Below are 19,778 nucleotides of genomic sequence, written 5' to 3'. Positions count from 1 at the left end.
CCTCAACCCTGAATCTGAACTCCTCTGGGGTGGGGTGGATAAAAGTGGAAGGGAATTGCACAGTGAGGAAGACACTTTCCCTTGCTAATAGAAGTCTCCTTCGGAAAGTTCTTTCTGCCCTAGCTCAGTGGTGGCCACCCGACCTCAGACCTCATTATGATCCCCTGTAGCTCTATGTACCAGCCTGGTCTCATCTTCCTTTATGTTATAGCAAAACCCCAAAGGCGGCAGGATGGCCGAGAGGGTCCTGAAAGGTAACAGGATGGATGAATTCTGGCAAAAGCCAACACTGAGCACAGAAATCAAACTAGGTGTCTCAACTGACAGCTCAATGCATTCCTCGGTGGGGCCTTTTTTAGAAACAGCCGCAAGCCCGAGAGCCTCTGACCTTCCAGTGGTGAATACTGATTCATCTTTGATTTCTAGCTAAGCCACTGCCTATAACTCTCAGCAATACCATTCACTTGACTCAGAATTAAATTGCTGACAGAGAAGGGGAGAAGCAGGAAGGGAGAATTCAGGGTGCAAAGCTAACATATTATAAGTCAATTCAACTATGTAAATATATTTACAATGTAGTCAACGTACTTCTGAGCCAGCCTGGCAGATAATTTAAGTGAGCGATCTGAGCTTTGCTGCCAGGACCCTCCTCTCTTACTCTCCTGGGTCCCCCTTCTCCCGCCAGGACACCTGCAGGTCGTGACTGCCCAGGTGCTCAGACCCCGGTTTGGACGTCCTGAATGCACTCACCCAGCCAGGAGACGGACGCAAGTAACTTCTTAAGCTGAGACTTTTCAAGAAACGTAGTTTTTCATCACAGGTGCCACAGCATTGGCCTTCCCTAAATGTGCGGCCGACAAGAACCAAACCACTGTTGCATTAGCAAGATTATTCACTGGGTTCTCGTAATGAATTAAAGATGTAATTATTTTTCAGACTGTTGGAAGAGCTGGAAGAGATGCCAACAAAATGCATCTGTCCTTCACCTTAAAGCGTGAGCAATTCATTCCTCTAGCCTATCTCGTCATGCCAGTTGTCTAATTGCTTGCAATGTACTTGATTACTAAGTCCCTGGCATTTTCATTTATCCCAATGTTTCGATTTTCTGCTGATTAGCATATCATTTTTAAACCTACAAATGTAAGCCAAGTTCTACAGACCAGCTTGGAGAAGGATGGGGGTCAGGGCACAGACACACAAGGTGCTGCTGGAACATAAGCTGAGGAAATAAGCATGACCCTCCATCCAGGGGAGAGGGACACAGGCGACAGCAGGGCAGCAGACTGTTATAGGGGACAGTAAGAGCTAACACCTACCAAGCACCAATATGTGCCACGGACTCTTCTCCTGCCTTACATAACTTAACTCATTTCCTCCACAAAACGACCCTATGAGGCAGGTGCCATGATTGTTCCATTTTAGAGATGAGCAAACTGAGGCCCAGCAAAGTTTGGCATATGAGCCCAGTGTCACAGAGCTAGTGACAGACATGGGGAGCCTGGCTCCAGACCCCATGCTGTGGTTAACTCACCTATGCCCGCTCAGGTTCTATCCAGGAATCTGAATACGTGAACAAATATTTTTTGAGGACCTACCATGTGGTAGGCATTGTTTTAAGCACCAGAGGCCATCTTTACCTCTGCTCTCAACTGTCTGTAATGCAGCAGGGGCCCCATAAATGTTGGCTGCTTTGAAGACTGAATTATATGTAGTACAGCTAATTAGACTGGGTTTAGTGTCCCTCCCCCACCCCCAATTTCACATCAATCCAGAACCTGTGAGTGTGACCTTACCTGGAAATAAGGTCTTCGCAGAGGTCATCAAGTTGAAATGAGGTCATACGGGATTAGGATGGGTCTTCAATCCAATGACTGGGTCCTTATAGAGAGTTTAGACGCTCACACGCCGGGAGAATTTTGTAACAACAGAGGGAGACTTGAGAGATGTGTCTACAAACCAAGGAGGCCAAGGATTGCCTACAACCACCAGAAGCTGGGGGAGATGCAGGGAACAGATTCTCCCTCAGAGCTTCCCGAAGGAACCAACCCTGCCGACACCTTGATTTAGGACTTGTACCCTTTGGAACTGTGAGAAAATAAATTTGTGTTGCTTTAAGCTGTCCAGTTTGCAGTAGTTTGTTGTGTCAACCCTAGGAAACTAATACACTAATTTTAAAGAAGGCAATAGAAAAGATACTTTCTCAAGTCACCCTTAGACCCTGTTTGGCAATAAGAGTTCTTGTCTGAAAGTCATGGTTCCCCACTGGCCATGAGGAGGCAGGGGGAGAAGCCAGGGATGAATTAATCCACGGCCTCACAGGAAGCCCGCCTTCCTGTCAACAAAGCACAAAGTGCAAAGCTGTGGACCTCAGGCCAGACGGCTGTCTGCCTGGCCCCGTCACGAGGCTCAGATGGAGAAAATATTTTCATCAATGGTACAAAAAAAAATAGGAGCGCCCACCAAACTGTGTTTGTACATGACCCTGAGAGGCCCCTCCTGCTCAGGACGAGAGCAGGCAGGTGGGGACAGCTCGTAAGAAGAATGTCCAGGCCTCCCAAATGTCAGTTTAAATAGTGGGCCAGTTATTTCCCCACTAACCCACGCCACACTAAAAGCAGAAGTTCTTAAGCATTTAGCAACCCATTTCCCTTTGAAGATCTGGTAAATGGTACAGACTAACTCTTGTCTCAGAAAAAATTCCTACATGCAGAATTTGGGGGGTTACATTTTCGGAGCACCTTGAACTCCTAAAGCACATTTCTTGATGAAGAAATATTTACGAACTGCCTACTATGTGAAAAGTACTGTGTGCTACAGGCTAGTAATACAAAGGAGAATAGAGAAGTCATTTCTCTTCCTCAAGCCCAGAGATAGAATCGAGGTGTATGAACTTCCTGTGGCCTTCACAGCAAATTATCACAAATTGGGTGACTTAAAAAGACACAAATTTATTCTCTCAGAGTCCAGGAGGCAAGAAGTCTGAAATCCAGATGTCTACAGGATTGGTTCCTTCTGGAAGCTCAGAGGGAGAATCTGTTCACTGCCATTCTCCCAGCTTCCTGTGGCCACCAGCAGTTCTTGGCGTTCTTGGCTTGTAGACGCCTCCCTCCAATCTCTGCCTCCATCTTCCCATCAGTTCTCTGTGTGTGTCTCTGCGTCCTCTCCCCTTCTTATAAGGACACTAGTCATTGGACTTATGACCCACCTTAAATCAAACGATGTCGTCAAAATCTTGAACGCATTACTTTGCTAACACCCTCTTGTCAAATAAGGTCACGTTCTGAGGTTCCAGGTGGACATGAATTTGGGGAAGACACCATTCAACCCGACACGGGTGGTCACGTGATTCCACAAGCACCGTGGTGAGCAACAGGGTAATGGCAGAGCACACCTGAGGCATCCAAGCACTTTCCCGAACACCTCATGTGGAATTGGAACCCAAATGTTGAGTAGACACTAATTCAACAGAGGAAGTGGAAAGTGCACTAGGAAGAACTAGTCACATAGGTCTGGCCCCCAAAAAGGAAGGTGACACTGAGGCCAGATGCAAGCCAGAAGGGGCCGTGCAGAGACCAGTGTGGCGCACGGGCTGGGCTTGTAAGCTGCTGTTCCGAGTTTGGATTTTAGCCTTAGGGCCACAAAGTACCTCTGCAGGACTGGAAACACAGGAGTATTTCTAGAAAGTTCACCTTGGGTGAGGTGAGGAGGATGGACTGGAGTAGGTGAGACCACATGCAGGGACCCCAGGGGTCCATATCTCAGGGGACAGCTCCCGGCTCCGGGACGCAAGTGGCTGAAGCGCTGTGGAGGGGCCCCAGCGTCACCCTACGGGGCGAGCTGGAGAGACCCCACTCAGCGGATGGAGAAATCAACCCAGAGCAGACAGCATCAATGTCAGCCCGAGAAGGAAACCCCACGGGCTGAAAGCTGACACTTGTTCTCTACCGAAGTGGGGAGGAGGACCAGGCATTTGAACAAACACATGTATGAACACTTCCAGCCATTCACGGACATTTGTAGTCCCCGTGGGGGTAAGTGTGCCGAAACGCACCAGTAAGTCTGATCTGCTCTCAAATAAGCCCTCTTCCTTCGTGCCTCTCACTTACTCAAAGGTCACCTTCTCCCTTCAACCCCCAGTGTGGGTTCAACACCCGCCCCAGGAACTCCATAAATTCCTCCTGCTGGTTCACATACTAGATCGCAATCCTTACTTTCCATTTAACATGTCTCCACTACCAGACAGTAAGTACCTCGAGGGCAAGGACTCTTATCTTGGTCACCTCTGTATTCCCATTCCTAAGACACACAGACTCTTTAACCGTTATCAGATGGAGAGATGGGTGGATGGATGGATTTCTCCATGAGGCTGTACTGGCTTCAAACCAAATGAATGTATCACATAATTAAATCAACATGGACCTATCAACTGCTCTTGAAATGCTTTATGCTGCCCCCTCCCCCCAAAGGGGCAGGGTAACACTTCCAAAGAGAAGCTGGTGTGGCATCCTCAAGACTCACCTCATTCCTTCGGCAGCCATCTTGTCAAGGTTGGCAGTGTCCTTTGTTTCTGCCCAATTTGCTCCCAGGTCACCCCACCCCATGTCATCTGCCAAAATGATCACAAAATTCGGTTTCTGGCCTCTTGTTTCCCCACTGAAGCAAAAATCCACAAGAGGATAAAGACATCCCAAGAAACTCACCCCCACCAGTAACACTTTTAGATAAAGCAAGGCCATGGTGGTAAGAGGGGGGTCCAACTGTCTGGAATGACGGCGGGCTACCACCAGAGACGTCTCTAAGAGCTCCCCTCTGTTCCTTTCAATGCAGGGGATCCCTGGATACTGGAGGGTTGCAGAAGACACTGGTGTTGCAGGAGGTGGCAGTGAATCAAAGAGGAGGTGGGAGCTGCAGAAATGAGGCCCCCATCTGGAATCCTAATTCAAGAGAGTCAGGAAACTTGCAACCCCAAAGTTGGCTTTCCCCACTGCTGCTCCGTAAGATGGCGGGCTGTGCACAGAATCAGACGTCAGTGTCAACAACTGCCCTTTGGCCACTTAGAGAGTGACTCTTCTGTGCTCAGGGATGTTAGAGCCCAAGCCTTGCATCTGTTTGGGACTCCAGCTGGTGAGTGAGTGCAGGATAAAAGCTCACATCTGCAGAACACCTGGCCGTCCTAGAAGCCACAGTCAGTCCCCAGTGAGTTTCTGAGTTCCAGGTGGCTGAGGGCTTCATGTTTCTCAAAGGTTTCCTAAAAGAACAAAAATTGACAAGGAAACAGAGTGAAAATTGCCAGTGCAGCTGTGTTTTACTCAGTAGCTTAGGAAACAATCACTTTTCCATGACAACAGATGTTTTTCTTCTTATTCGAATACTTAACTGGTTCATCAGTTTCTCCACCTGAGAAACAGTGAGGATGATAATATTTGCAATGGACCTGTAATCACGGAGCAACATCAGAGATGACCTCTGTCAACCCACTCACTGTATGCCTGAGAACGCTGAGGCCTGGTGGCTGGATGGGGGGGGGGGGGGGGGGCCAAAGCCCAGCACCCAACTCTGCCAGATCCCAGGGCTCCCCGACTCCCACCCACCAGGCTTCTCTGATTCACAATTCCCAAACTAATGGTGACCTTATCAAACCTACTAAGGACTGTAGGAGAAAGGGTGAGACCCTGATTACCAAGAAATGACTCTTTCTAACAGTCATGCTGTAAACTAACATTTCTATATAAAACTCTTGATAGAAATTAATTTTGGAAAAAGGAAAATGTAAAAAAATAAATTCATGGTAGAATCCAGGTGGAGATTCCATGGGAGTTCTTTCAATTTTGCTGTATCTTTGAAATATAAAATGTCAGAAAAAAAAAATGTTTTTTTTAATTTTCATGGAAATGGGTCCCTTTACAATGTAATTACAATGTAACTTTTAATTTTAAAAAAAAACACTCTAAAGACATGCTCAACCAGTGCTTCTCACACTTGGATGTGCATACAAATCATCTGGGGATTTTATCCGATTGTAGGTTCAGTAGGTAAGGCTGGGGCCCAGGATCTGTATTTCTAACAAGCTCCCAGGTGAGGACTATACTGCTATTCTTTAGATCGCACTTTGACCTTAACAAGATGCTTAGAAAAGAAAAATCCTGATTCTGGTCCTAGAAGAAAACTAAGGTAACTGGAGATGATTCCGCTTCAGTGGACAAACACAAATCAGGTTTAGCTTTGAAGGACAGGAGCTCAAGGTTATGCTTTCAACTCCAAGATGCAAATGGGAACCATAAAATAAAACCATATGACCCCTTGTTCACTTAAAAGCCCTAAATTGACACGGTTAGTAAGGAAAGCCTTGGAACTCTGGACCAAATAAAAACTTCAGTTGAACACCCAACCTCTGGAGGAGATTAAAGGAGAACCAAGTTGTAATATATCGGGACAGTGCCAAAAAAATGTGCACACATGACTTGTATTCATCTTTTGTTATCGATGTATAGTGAGGTTTACAGTTTTAATACAGTTTTTTCCTTTCTTAAAATGTGTATACATTTTTTTGGCACCCTCTGTATAAAGATGCTACTAGGGCTGGGCTATGACAGATACTATTTCCAGTTGTGTTCCCTGCCTTGGAAGGAATGCACAGCTGACAATGCCAACCCAGTGGCCAACCCCAATGGATGGGGGTGGTTGGAGATATGTAAACTCTGGGAGTCCCAGATAAACTCAGAAGGATGGGCAGACACATACTTAAACAAAAAAAGGAAGTGCAAGTAAACATTCATGCATCTGGAGGCCCGTGAATCAATTGATCAGACATGTACATTTTTCCGTTTTCCAAAAGGAAAATTACCTCAAACTCAATTAGATGCAACTGGTATTTGTTGACCTTGAGGCCGCAAAGACTGCTCCCTTTCTAGAAGAAAAAGCCCTTGCACAGGGAAGCCGCCTAACACTTGTGGGCCCGCTGGTCGACTCCTAGCCTCATTTCACTGGCTTCTGACCATGAGCAACAATCACAGGAGGCTTTTCTTCTTAAAGCTACACAGCTTGGAACACTAGAGCAGCCTCATTCTTGGTCAGTAACCCATTTCAGAATGACCCAACATGAAAGACATGAGGGGGGAAGAAAAACACCTAAGAAAGAAGCTACAATCAAGGTGGGAACATGGCTGCTTTGCTTAAGAGTTCCACGATAAAACATTCCTTTGAGGGTTTTCACAGAGAATCATTCAACACTTAACATTTTCATAGAATGGAAATAAGCCAATTTAGCCAGTGCACCCGTTGCCTTATCTTCCACGTCTACACTTCTAAGGAGGCATTTAATCCTATCCCTATTTATTTATTTATTTATTTACCTACAATGAAAAGGCAAATCAGACAGTCTAAGAATGGACTCCAACCCACAAACTTTGATTACAACCTAAGCTGACATTATGGAAAACGGTATGGAGGTTCCTCAAAAAATCAAAAATAGAATGATCATATGATCCAGGAATCCCACTTCTGCGTACATATCCAAAGGAAATGAAATCAGTATCTTGCAGGTATATCCACATCCCCATATTTACTGCAGCATCTTTCACAGTAACCAAGATATGAAAATCACCGAAGTGTCCATCGATGGATAATGTGTTATATATCTAATACATATAAACAATGGAATATTATTCAGCCTTAAAAAAGGAAGGAAATCCTTTAATTTGCAACAATCTGGATGAACCTAGAGGACATTACGCTAAGTGAAATAAGCCAGGCACAGAAATACAAGTACTGCATGATTTCACTTACACATGGAATCTAAAAAAGGCGAACTCACAGAAACAGAGAGTAGAGGGGTGCTTGCTGGTTAGGGGCTGGGGGTTGGGGGAATGGGGAGATGCTGGTCAAAGGGTACAAGCTTGCAGTTATGGAGGATGAATAACTTCTGGAGAGCTGATGTGCAGATGGCATGGTGACTACAATTCATAGTACTGTATTGCATACTTGAAATTTGCTAAGAGAGTAGATCTTAAATGTTTTCACCACAAAAAATATAAACAGTAGAACGTGAGGTGATGAATGTGTTAATTAGCTTCACTGTAGTAACTATGTTATAATCAAAGCATTACATTGCACACCATAAATAAATACAATTTTTATTTGATGATTACACCTCGGTAAAACTGGGGTGGGAGGATATTTAAAAGATCCTGTTACCAGCCCAGAATCCATGTGTCCCATGATTTGAAATGTCAAAACTCAAAAAGTCAGAGTTTGGAGTAAGGAAACGTTTATGGCTCAAGAAGGCACCAACTGAGAAGACGGGAATCCCAGTAGTAGTTCCTCAAATCCATCTTAAGAAAGTACAGACTTCAGGCTTCTTTTATGATAAGGGATGGGCTGGTCTATAAAAACCCAAGCACGGAGCAATTTCTCTGATTAGCATGTCTAAAGCAGGAGCTATCAGGCCTTGGGAACCACACAGACTTGCATGAGATGGAGAGATGGAGTCGGAGAGACCGAGCATTTCATTGTTGAGAATGACCATACCAAGTATTTACCCAAGCTGAGACTTTGAGCTCAGTTCCTTATCTGAGGTTACTTTCCAATCTTTTCTTTACCCATCATCACCATCACCATCATCACCACCACCACCACCATCACCACCACCACCACCCCCATCAGAAGAGAAAGTGGACACGGGCAAGGAGCACTCCTGTGGACTGAGGAAGAAAGGGAGAGCCTTTGGCAAATAAAGCTTTCACTCCTCTTTCCCCTGGGCCAGACGCAGCAAACTCCACAAGGAAGGCCCATCTGTTCCATCCCAGCAGAAGGGACGGGGACACATCCTTGATGAACACAAGTAGGAACAACTACCCTTGTCTCCGGTCTCCTCAGCCAGCAGCAGAGTGAACCTGAGTTGCTGATCAGCTTTGCAATGATTCGTGTCCTTCGCTACGACCCCCTTTTAAAGCAGGACTGACTCCCCTCAGGTCCCCAGCTGCCTTATGGATAATGGCACTCCTAAGACGTGACATGACCAACAGGCAGGCTGTCGGCCAGAAGGGCTGAGACGCGAATGAGATGAGACCACCTGAAGATGTGCTTTGCAGTGCCTGAATACCAGAGCGGGAAGTCCGTCACCTGACCACGGCTCCCCGGGGACCTCCCTGCGGCCAAGCAGCCTGTGAGAGCCTGCAAGAGAGCCTTGAAAACAGCTGAAATAACAAGAAGGTCCAGCCGACCTTTCTGGCAGAGGGCTCTTGTTGGTTTTCCAGAGACAAAGCTTCTGATGAGCTGAGGCCAAAAAGGACAAAGGCGCTGGGGGAGTGTGGTCTCTGGGTACACAGCACTGTTGTTTTACGCACATAGCAGGACCTGGTTGGAGTGCCTGCTGGGCCAGGCGTCACGGGGCGGGGTAGGGCGGCCAGAAGGGGCCTGGGGCACCTCGCCTGCACACTGCCCGTGTGCAGTCTGAAGGGAGTCTCCTATGCGTTGTCATCCATCCAGCAAATGTCGACTAAGTGATAAGTCTTGACCTAGGTGCTGTGCATACAGCAGGGAATGAAACACAAAGCCCGCTGCCCTCATGCCACTTAACTTTCCCGTAGGGGGAGGAAATGAAATGAGTAAAATGAATGTGCCAGAGAGAAAATCAAAGCAGGAAGGGGGTCAGGAGCACGGAGGCGAGCAGGTGCAAAGTGAAAGAGGGAGGTCAGGGACAACCTCACTGAGGTGATCTTTTCTAGAAGGATCTGTGGGAGAGAAAGGAGAAAGCTATGAGGCTGTGGGAAGTTATGTCAGATATGTATGCTAGGCAGAGAAGCCAGCAAGCGCAAAGGGCTGGCACCTATGAGGGACAACAAAGAAGAAACCCCTGTGGAAACAGTGGCATGTGGAAGGGCAAGTAGTAGAGGGAGTCAGGAGGAAGATAGACTCACTGAGCGGGCGGGGAGGTGGGCGGAGGATTTCAGCCAGAGCAGCAAGTTCTGACTGCATCCTAACAGACCCATTGGCACTCTGCTGGGAAGCAGCAAATGTGTTGCAACAGGACATGTGAGAAAAGATGCGGAGAAGTAAGGAGTCCATGGCCTCATCCAGGTGAGAGGCAGCGCCAGGGTGAGGCAGGCCCAGTGCCCAGGGCAGAACACTGAAGGATGTGGCACTCCGTGCCCTCCAATGACCCTGACAGTGAGCTCCTACTTAAATTTTGCCTCACCCTAATCCAAGCACTCACCATGGCAGCCAGGACAAACAGTGTTTGAGGTGATTTAATACCTATGTATAATCAGTGGCCTCTAGACCCTAACATGTCCGTTTGGGGCTGGCCCAACCCTGCAAGATTGCTTTCTTAAGTGTATCTGGAGAGGAACTCAGTCTTAGGTCAACAGAAAATGCAAAGAACATCTTTTTTTCCTGTTACGTATATTTTTTCTTTCAGGTTTACTGACATATAATGGACACACAGCACTATACGAGATGAAGGACACAGATAATGACTTACATATACATGAAATGACTACCACAGTAAGTTTAGTTAACATCCATCATTTCATAAAGACACAATGTTTCTAAAAAGGAAACTGTTTTTGACATTGTGATGAGAACTTTCAGGACCTACTCTCTTAGAAACTTTCAAATATACCACACAGCAGTGTTGCCTGTCATCGTGTTCCACCTTACAGCCCCAGTACTTACTGATCTTATCACTGGAGCAAAGAAAATTGTTGACAGAATGCCTCCATCCAGGCCAGGAGAGCACTTCCACTTAGATAATTAAAACGCTGTTGTTTTGTTTTGTTGTGTTTTTTAGGCTGAGACCTCAAGCCAAACCCTGTTGTTGGGAATATCACTTCAGAGAACCCAAGGATGCCAGGAAACTCATCTACAGGCAGCATATGACATCCTGCCTGGCTTTATGCTGGAACCACCTGTTGGGACTGTCACAGAAGGAAGCCATGTGGCAGGAGCCAATTTGGGAGAGCAGAGGTGGCATCACGCCATGCATCTAAAAACCCAGTTGCCCGGCAGAAATTATATCTGGGTCCTTGAAATCAGGTCAGAAAAACAGAAAGAGTAGCTGGGGTGTGAATCACATCCTTTCTCTAAAATTCTATCCTCCACTTGAGAAGAAAACTCATGAGGGTTCTGGTCAAGAGGAAAGGGCTCAAGGTCAATTACCTGAAATCCACTTCCTAAAAGCCTGCTTGCCAAATTTTTAAGAGCTTTTTACAAAGCCATGTTTACTTATTATTTGTGAAACATTTTATCACGGAAGTTGTCAACTATACGAGAGCTGAAACTCATACGTACCTACGCAACATCTAGATTCAACAATTATCAACAAACACACCGCCAGCCTGGTTGTTTTGTCTGTCTGCTCTCCCACTTCTCTCTCCCTTATCCTCCACATATATTGGATTATTTTGAAGCAAACCTCAGATAGCATGTAATTTCATCCATAAACAAGTCTATATGGTTCTCAAAAAATAAGGATTCTTTTACTACATTCTGCTAAAAACCAATCAAAAGCATTATCTATTATGCTTCCTGATGTTCTTTGTATGAGTAATTAATAACCTTGAAAAGTAAAAAAAACAAAAACAAAAAAAAACAATAAAATAAAACAGAGACCACAACTCTACTAATAGCCCCTTTTAAAAATTAATTTTTAATATCTTCAAAAATCCAACCAGTGTCTAATTGTCCTTCATCGTCTCACCAATGGTTACTGTACAGTTGGTTTGCTCTAATGAGGATCCAAAGTCTACCACACATTGCATTTGGTTCATGTGTCTCATCTCTTTTCATTTATAAATTCCTCTTCTCTCTTCCCTATATAATACATTAGTAAATAAATACACTTGTTTGTCCTGTAAAATTTCTCAAATTTTGGACCTGGCTGATTGTACCCCATGGTGTCATTTAAAATATTCACCAGGCCTCTATTCTCCCTGTAAACTAAGTTGTAGATCTACAGGTAAGATCAGACTCAGGTTTGATTTTTTTTTTTTGGCAGGCCCACCTCATACATCGTATCTTTCTCTGTCATATGAACACCGATTAGTGGGTTCACATGGCAAAGTTTACATTTTCATGAGCACAGGGAACTTTCTCTCAAATACTACGTACTGTCTTTTCTAGTTTTGCAGGTTTATCCTTTCCCCAGATCTGTTCCACTTCTACAATGGACTATGTTAAATTCTGTTGTGACTGAATGAGTGTGTGCTCCCCAAATTCATAAATTAATCCCTAACACCCAAAGTGATGGTATTTGAGATGGGGCCCTTGCAAGGTAATTAGGGTGGGAGGAGGGCACGAGGGTTGGGCCCTCATGATGCAATTAGTGCCCTTACATGCAGATAGGACAGAGCTGGCGCTCTCTTTCCAACGTTGGAGGACACAGTGAAAATCTGCAAGCCAGGAAGAGGGCTCACGAGGACTCCAACCAGCCAGCACTTTGATTTACACTTTGCAGCCTCCAGAACTATGAGAAATAAACATCTGTTGTTTCAGACAGTCTATGGCGTTTTACTATGGCAGCCCCAGCTGACTAAGACAGATTCCAGCTAAGGTTTCATCTGAGAACCTCTGAGGCTGAGGCAAGGGCCAAAGCCCTTGGTCTTACCAAGGGTAAGATGAAAAGTTGGGGGGGGGGGGATGCTCAGTCCAGTGAAACAATTACTTGGAAAATTTGCCTTTTGGGGAACTGATTTTTGGGATGTGTTGGCCTGCTTCCAGAAGAATGTGTGTCCAGGATTCATAGTTGCTCGCTGGTTGTATGACCTTGGATAAGTTACTAAATTGCTCTATGCCTCAGTTTCCCCACTCACCCGAAAAACAAAGCCAAAGCAAACTTCCTCCACCCCAAACACAACATGAGAATGATATAATTCAACACAAGTGTCTGCTCTCAGTAAGCGCTCAGAAATGTTGGCTGCTATTATCCCAACTCTCGATTGTTTTCAGGGTGAAATGATAGCAAATATGAGAGCATTTTCACAAAGTACTGTGCAAGCCCAAAGCATTATTACATATGAAGCAAAATGATTGGTGAAATCCAGACTCCCTGCAGCTACGGGCTGAGTCTTTGTCAGCGTGCTCTGCTGTTAGGTTCTGGTAGAAGCTACAAACACCATGGTCACCACGTCAAAAGGAAAGTGAAGGGTCCTTCTGGCTTGCATTTCCTAAGCTCTAAACTATAGCTCCCTGTGACACAATCCCACGGCTGTCTGTGACATTTGGGGAAAACCTGAGCCAGGTCTCTCTGCCTGGGCAGACTCTGGTGACAGCTGGCATGGTCCTTGGAGTACACTGCCTACCAGCAAATCTGGTTTTGGACAATATAACAATATGATGTCAAGTCGAGATGTAGAGTGGGTGTGAAGGAAATCTCTTGCTGATGTAAACTGAAAGTAGAAAATACGTTTTCATATCAGAAACATCCAAAAAAACTATGTGTCCGTGACACAGGGCGAGATGCTCCAGCAAGAAAAGTCCGCAACCCTAAGATGTAAATTCCTTAAGAGCAAGGATGTCTGTCTGTTTTATGCACTGAAGAATCCTGGTAGCTAGCACAGAGGGTGTTCAATCAATACTTGCCGAATGAGGGCATCTCACATGAACAAGTATGGCCAAGCCCGCCCTACCCCACCCTGAAAGCCCAGCTTCCTCTCATCACTTCCCAAACCTCAGATGACCTTCAAAGTTCCCCATTTTCTGAGATTCTCAACTTGCAAAAGTGCACTTGTTGAAAGGCCGCTTTGGGTAAGAATCACACATGTGTCCTGTCTTCTGAACTAGACAGTCAACACTTTGAGAGGTGGGACCACATCCTCTGGGGTGTGGTTTTGTGGCCTGGGAGATGACTACGTCCTCATGAGTGGGCTGCGATGAGCAGACGCTGCGTGGATAGAGGAGCAAGGGGTGTGGGGTGGAAGGATGAACGCTTTCTGTACCCAGTCCTACCATGTCCCCTTCCTAAGCATTCAGACTCATCTAAGGAGACCACAACTCTCCACCGACCCTGACGGGGCAGGGTCCCTCCTGGTCTCCCATCCATTAACACTGTCCTGAAGCTCTCTCCTAACTTCTCTGCATCACCTCCCTAGCCATCTGGAAATTCGAAAGTATACTGTGCCAAAAGGGTTAAAAGAGATGCTTCACACTGTGTACTGTTCCAGGGAACAGCAGGGCAGGCTGTGCGTGTTTAGACAAGATGAGGAAAGCCAGCATCTCCCTTCAGGCAAGAAACATAGCAGGAGAGCAGGTTTTTATTCCTGGGGCCTTGAGGAACATGACGGGTGGGGCAACACCAACAATTTTCCAAAGAAAGCCTGATCTCACTGGGTCAAAACCCAGTGGTCCCATAACACAGCACTTTCCAATATTTCCAGTTAGGTTTCATGACCCACAACTGTGTCATAAAAGTTTAATACGACGTGCATTTATTCTGAGAGCAATGTGATTTAAATCACTTGTTCTGAGAATTTTGATTTTGTTTTGTTTTGTTTTTAGGACTTCTGCAGCAGGCTTGGGATAGCTTATAGGTGCCTTCTCCAGGCAATGATTTTTTTTCTTCTTTTTAAGTAGTGAGAGGATACCAAAACTATAGGCGCAACAAACTCTGAAGACTGAGAAGTCTGGAAACAAACATCACCGTTGAAATCAAAGAAAACTTACTCCAGAGTGAGTGAGACCCACCTAATGACACGTCACTAGCACTGTGCCGAATGGTAGGCAGGCGTGATGGAAATCACATCTCCACATCCCCTACCATCCCCAAGTCCAGCGCGCTCTCTCTCACCTCCTGCCTTCGTCTCATGCTTTCACCCTCACTCTTCCCCCTTGCCAGTCCTTGTAAGGTCTTTCCTGCCTGTTCTAGGCTTCACTTATCTCCATCCTCCTCAATCTCCCAGCCAACAGTTCCTCACGGAGAGGCAAGCACAGTGCTAAGCTGCTAAACCCCTACACACATTAATTCAACCAGCCACCCAGCGCTAAGCATCCCCACCACAACCCTATGCAGAAAGTATTCTCATCATCCCCCTTTCATGAATGAGCAGACTGAGGTAAAGAGAGGTTAACTAATCTGCCCAAGGTGACACAGCTAGTGAAGGCAGAACTGGGATTCAAGGTCAGGCTCCAGAGCCTGTCCTCACGTGTATCTTACATTTATAGCATCTCATATCGTACCTCTCAATTATATACCCAGCTTTGCACGGTCCACTACAGTGACTCTTGGGCTTCTTTCCCCAGGGAGAAGTTATCCATGAGGGCAGGGAGCACATCTTTCTTGCCCTCATAGTAACGTGGACTATACTCAGTGGCCTGCAAGGTTTTTTGCTTGGATGTCCTCCCACAGAATTTGGGAATACAATAAACGCCCTCTGTATTAGTCAGCTCAAGCTGCCATAACAAAATACCATAGACTGGGTGGCTTAAATAACAAAAATGTATCATCTCCCAGCTCTGGAGACTGGATGTCTGAAATCAGGGTGCCAGCATGGTCAGGTTTTCTGGCCTCTCCTCCTGGCTGGCAGATGGCTGCCTATTCGCTATATCCTCACATGGCAGTTCCTCCTGTGTTCTCAGAGAGAGATTTCTCTCTTCTTCATCTTATGAAGACATCAATCTCATCATAAGAACCCCCAACCTCTTGACCTAGTCTTACCCAAACTCCTCCCAAAGGCCTCATTTCCAAATACTATCGTATTGGGGGTGGGGCTTCAACCTATGAACTTGGGAGGTGGTGACAGGGGCACAAACATTCGGTCTACACCGCCCTCAGTTTTCAGTTATCTTCAACGTTTCATCGTAACTTTAAATACCTGTAAAAGATACCATTTCGACTGTCATTTGTAAACATTACTTTTATAATAAAATTATTAAACCACTCTTTTAAATGTGCCCAGTGTAAAATATAAACACCAGAGCAATTAGAAAACCACCATCATTCATTTAGAAATTACATGAGCATATTTCCCATTACTTTGGAAATTTTATCATTTTTCTTTTTTTCAAAACTGTATTTCCATCCTATCTCAACATAATATACTTTTATGTTCGAAAGCATTGAATTACCTTATCCTATTTCTCTGAAATACACAGCGATTGTGTACAAATTGAAATTTAATATTTTATACTTTACTCCAAGTATTAAGAAAACAAAACCCTTCTGGACTGTTACTATCACATTACTGAGTGATAACATAATAAAACAACTCGTATTATAAATTTTGACAAATTATTAGTAAGCATTATTTTACTGGAAATTCATCTTTAACAAGATGGATGGAGGGATGGTTTGCATTGACTTGAAGAGGCAATTTCCCTGACATAATATTTCAATATTCCCCCAGAGACATTTACAGCTGGAGCAGGGTACCCTAGTGCATTCCTCTGGTTAAGAGGAAGGCCAACTATGCAATACTAATGGAGAACGAGGCCTGCACCACAATGGGTCCTCAGGCAATCAGGTTTAGGAGAGAAATGGTGTTCTGGAAAATCAAGGCCTCTCACAGGGGCCCCCTCAAATCCTCCTCCGAGTCACTGGCTGCTCTCAAGACCCAGCCTTGAAAAGCAGGCTTGCTCCTCTAGGAGCTCCGGACGAGATTCCTTTCCATCTACTTAGCCCAAGTTGAAGTTCTCACAGGCTGGTAAATGCAGTGAGCTTATTTGCAAGCCAGGGTCATATCTGCCTAGCAACCCAACATGAAGACAAGAAGGACTATAAATGTTGACAGAGAACAGGCAGGCCAACTTTGCACAAAGGAATCTGTTCTCATGCAAATGACTCTAAAGAAGATGGCTGGAAAAGAGAGCAGTGGGGATGGCTCTCAGAGCCAATTTACTTCCCCAGAAGATGCTGAGGGACTTTTGAAGGGCATCATTACAGCCTTGTCCACTGTAAGCGAAGGGCCAAGGGGCTCTATACCACTTGGGTTGTGACAGACACAACAGAAGAGGCTAAGAGGGGAGGTGAACCCTTCACTTAATCTCATGATTTTTCTGGTTCCTATACTCCAGACTCCAAAGGTTCTTTTGTTCAAATTTAGAACTAAACAGAGTTCATGTAGCTTTTTTTGTTTTCCGGTGGGTTTTTCTGGTTTTTTTGTTTGCTTGTTTTTCTTTTTGGAGGGGGGGTTGATTACCATGGTAATGCAGTGTTTTTTTCCTCTTTGCTTTCCCTAGAGGAGTGAAAAAAGCAGGGGTTTTCATGCCTGGTCCCACTAGGATTGCGGGAATAAGATGAAAGCAGCCTCTCCAGCAGGATGGGCAAAAGTCACTGGTTTGTGGCTGGCAAGGCTGGGCTGAGGTGGGTTTCCAGCCACCTCTCTGTTACCCAAACACAGGAGGCAAATGTCATCTATGGATGAGCTCTACCTGCACAGTGGGCCAGTGCGTGCCTGTAAGTGTTGTGAAACCTGGGGCAATTCCCGCCAGTGCTGTGCCTCAGCTGTTCTCATCTATAAAACGAGAATGAGTGTCAGCTGCCTAAGTCTGATGATGGGGTTAAATGAGGTCACATGTAAGGCACTTAATGAAGTGTTGGGAACAAAGCAAACATGTAAAAATTAAGTAAAATTAATGTTAGTAAGAATAATAGTAACAATGCCAGTTGTTTCACTTGGTCAAATCCTCAGAAGTGACTTTCCTGTCATTTGTTCACCACTGAAGCTTCTGGCTATTATTTCTTTAATTTTTAAAATCCTGAAGCTAAAGCACCGAGACCTCTTGTGACTTGCTTAGAGTCAGCCAGTTGTAAATGCTGGGCTGCACCCCGAGGTTGCTAAGCGAAACTGAATACAGCGAATGCTGTGTCATATTAAATATGACATTTCCACAGTGAGTGCACTGACAGGTCCCAATGCCCTGTAAGATCCTAAATACCAAAGATTACACCTACAGTCCGTCCCGTTTTAGTAGTTTTCATTTCAGTGATTACAGTCAGTTTCCAAAAACCATTACCTGTGGATTCTTCGAAGAACAACTTGGAAATAGGATCGCTTGCTGGGTGTGTGTGGGAGTGTCATCGGACTTGTTCAGCCATAAATGATAACAATAAGAACTAATGGGCACTGAGCGCTTGCCATATTCCAGTCACTTTGATCTGAACTTGACAGGCATCATAAATTAAACCTTTCAGTTCTGGGAGTGCCACCGTTGTCCCCATTTTACCGATTTGGAAGTTGGTGCTCTAAGAAGTTACTCCCACAAGGCTGCAAAGCTAATCAGTGGCCCCTGGCTGTACAGTACTGGCCCTAACAGAGTACTTTACACCAGCAGCCCTGCCCCCACCTAACCCCCTCGGAGCTTGGTAACAGCTCAGACAGGCGTTTAACCCAAATCATGAGGGAAACCAGGCAGCAACGTGGGATTTTTATCAAAATTCAGATCGCCCACTCCTCCTGGTGGTGACCCTCTGTGCGCGCACTCCCAGATTAGGCTCTCTGGAGTTTGGCATCAGAACCACAATCTCAGAACCCCAGTGAAGGGAGCAGCTGGTGCCAAAGTCAGCAGGGGGATGCTGACAATAAGCCCTTTGCCTCCGTGTAGGTCCCAAACGAGTCCTGAGGATCTGAGGTGGAGACCAGGAAGCCCAGTCTGCACCCCTGCGGGCTTCGAAACGCCTAGGAGCCGACACACTGCCCTGTCCCCAGGACGGTTCCTAACTGAGGCTGCCCGTGCATCATCTGCTGAGTTCAGTGACTTCGGGGTAGAGGACTTTGGGATGAGGGTCAGGTACTCCCTAAACTTTCGGGTCCCTGTGCTATCCGGGGCTCCCCGCGGGGCAGGAACGGTGCACCTGTGTGGACCTCGCGGTCCCGCGGCTCCTAGGAGGACGGTGCGCGCGCGCCCCCGGCCGGGGATGCTGACTCAGCCCGGCTGCTCACATTACTTCGCTCAACGCGGATGCTGCCGCAGAAAAGGGGGGAAAGGAGGACACCAGTAGCAACCGGGCCGCCTGTTCCCTGGGGCCACTGCGGCACACACTCACCCCCCTCCCGGAAGGGGAACTGTGAGGGCGCGGGAGTTAACGAAAATGGGGGAAGTGGGCGCTGGAGGAGGAACTCGGGGACCGCGGCGCCGCGCGCGCCGCTCACACCCAAACTGGAAGGAACCTGTTCTGCCAGAGGAGCCGCTGCAGCCGTGAGCGCTACGTGGGACCATCCCGGGCGTCCCTCACCCAACAGCCCCAAATCCTCAGGGCACCGGCGGCAATGGGCACAGAGGGGGTCTGCGGAAAGGGACACTGCCGGGGGACCCCGAGCGCCCAACCTGGAGTGCTCGGAGAAAGGGTTCAGACGGCCCCGAGCATGCCCGCGCTCCCCACTTGCAGTACAGCAAATTGCCGGGCCCTGGTCCAGCCGGCGCGGAGCCGCGCACGGGTGCGAGGTGGGGAGGGCATACAGGCAGAGCGCCCGGGACCCCGGCGGCGTCGGCGGGGGCGGCCCAGAGCCGGACTGCGACTCCGTTACCTTCGGTGACCCGCAGACTGCCTCCGGACGGGCGCGCGCCCGGTGCGGACCCGGTCCACGTGGGCCGGCGCGCGCGCTCCAGGCCGGCCCCCTCCTCCGCTTCGCTCGCAGCACATGGTCGGCGGCGGCGCGCCCCCGAGGCCGGCGGAGACCGGCTGCAGCCGGTATAGGATCAGAGAGAGGCAGCGACGCGGGGCCAGGGCGCGGGCAGCAGAACGCACTGCCCCAGCGCAGAAGGCAGAGGTGGGGGGTGGGGGGAGGGTGCGGCCGGGGTGCCCCAGGCGCGGGAGTAGGTGGGGGGCCGGGGCGGGGCGCTGCGGG

At 47.1% G+C, this 19,778-nt stretch overlaps 1 protein-coding gene across 1 annotated transcript in view; it reads right to left on the bottom strand.

The window, feature by feature from the left end:
• ARSG (arylsulfatase G) overlaps nt 1-19,778 on the bottom strand; it is a 76,965-nt gene that overhangs the window by 56,667 nt on the left and 520 nt on the right. Inside the window, exon 2 of the mRNA XM_074319762.2 lies at nt 19,458-19,771. Within this exon, the coding sequence (XP_074175863.2) occupies nt 19,458-19,771 (314 nt within the window). The remainder of the gene's footprint in view (nt 1-19,457; nt 19,772-19,778) is intronic.

Source organism: Rhinolophus sinicus, chromosome 12 (genome assembly GCF_057876585.1).
Source record: "Rhinolophus sinicus isolate RSI-liver-muscle chromosome 12, RSI-T2T, whole genome shotgun sequence".
In the NCBI taxonomy this organism is placed as follows: Eukaryota; Metazoa; Chordata; class Mammalia; order Chiroptera; family Rhinolophidae; genus Rhinolophus; species Rhinolophus sinicus.
This window is presented reverse-complemented; position numbering and strand designations above follow the sequence as displayed.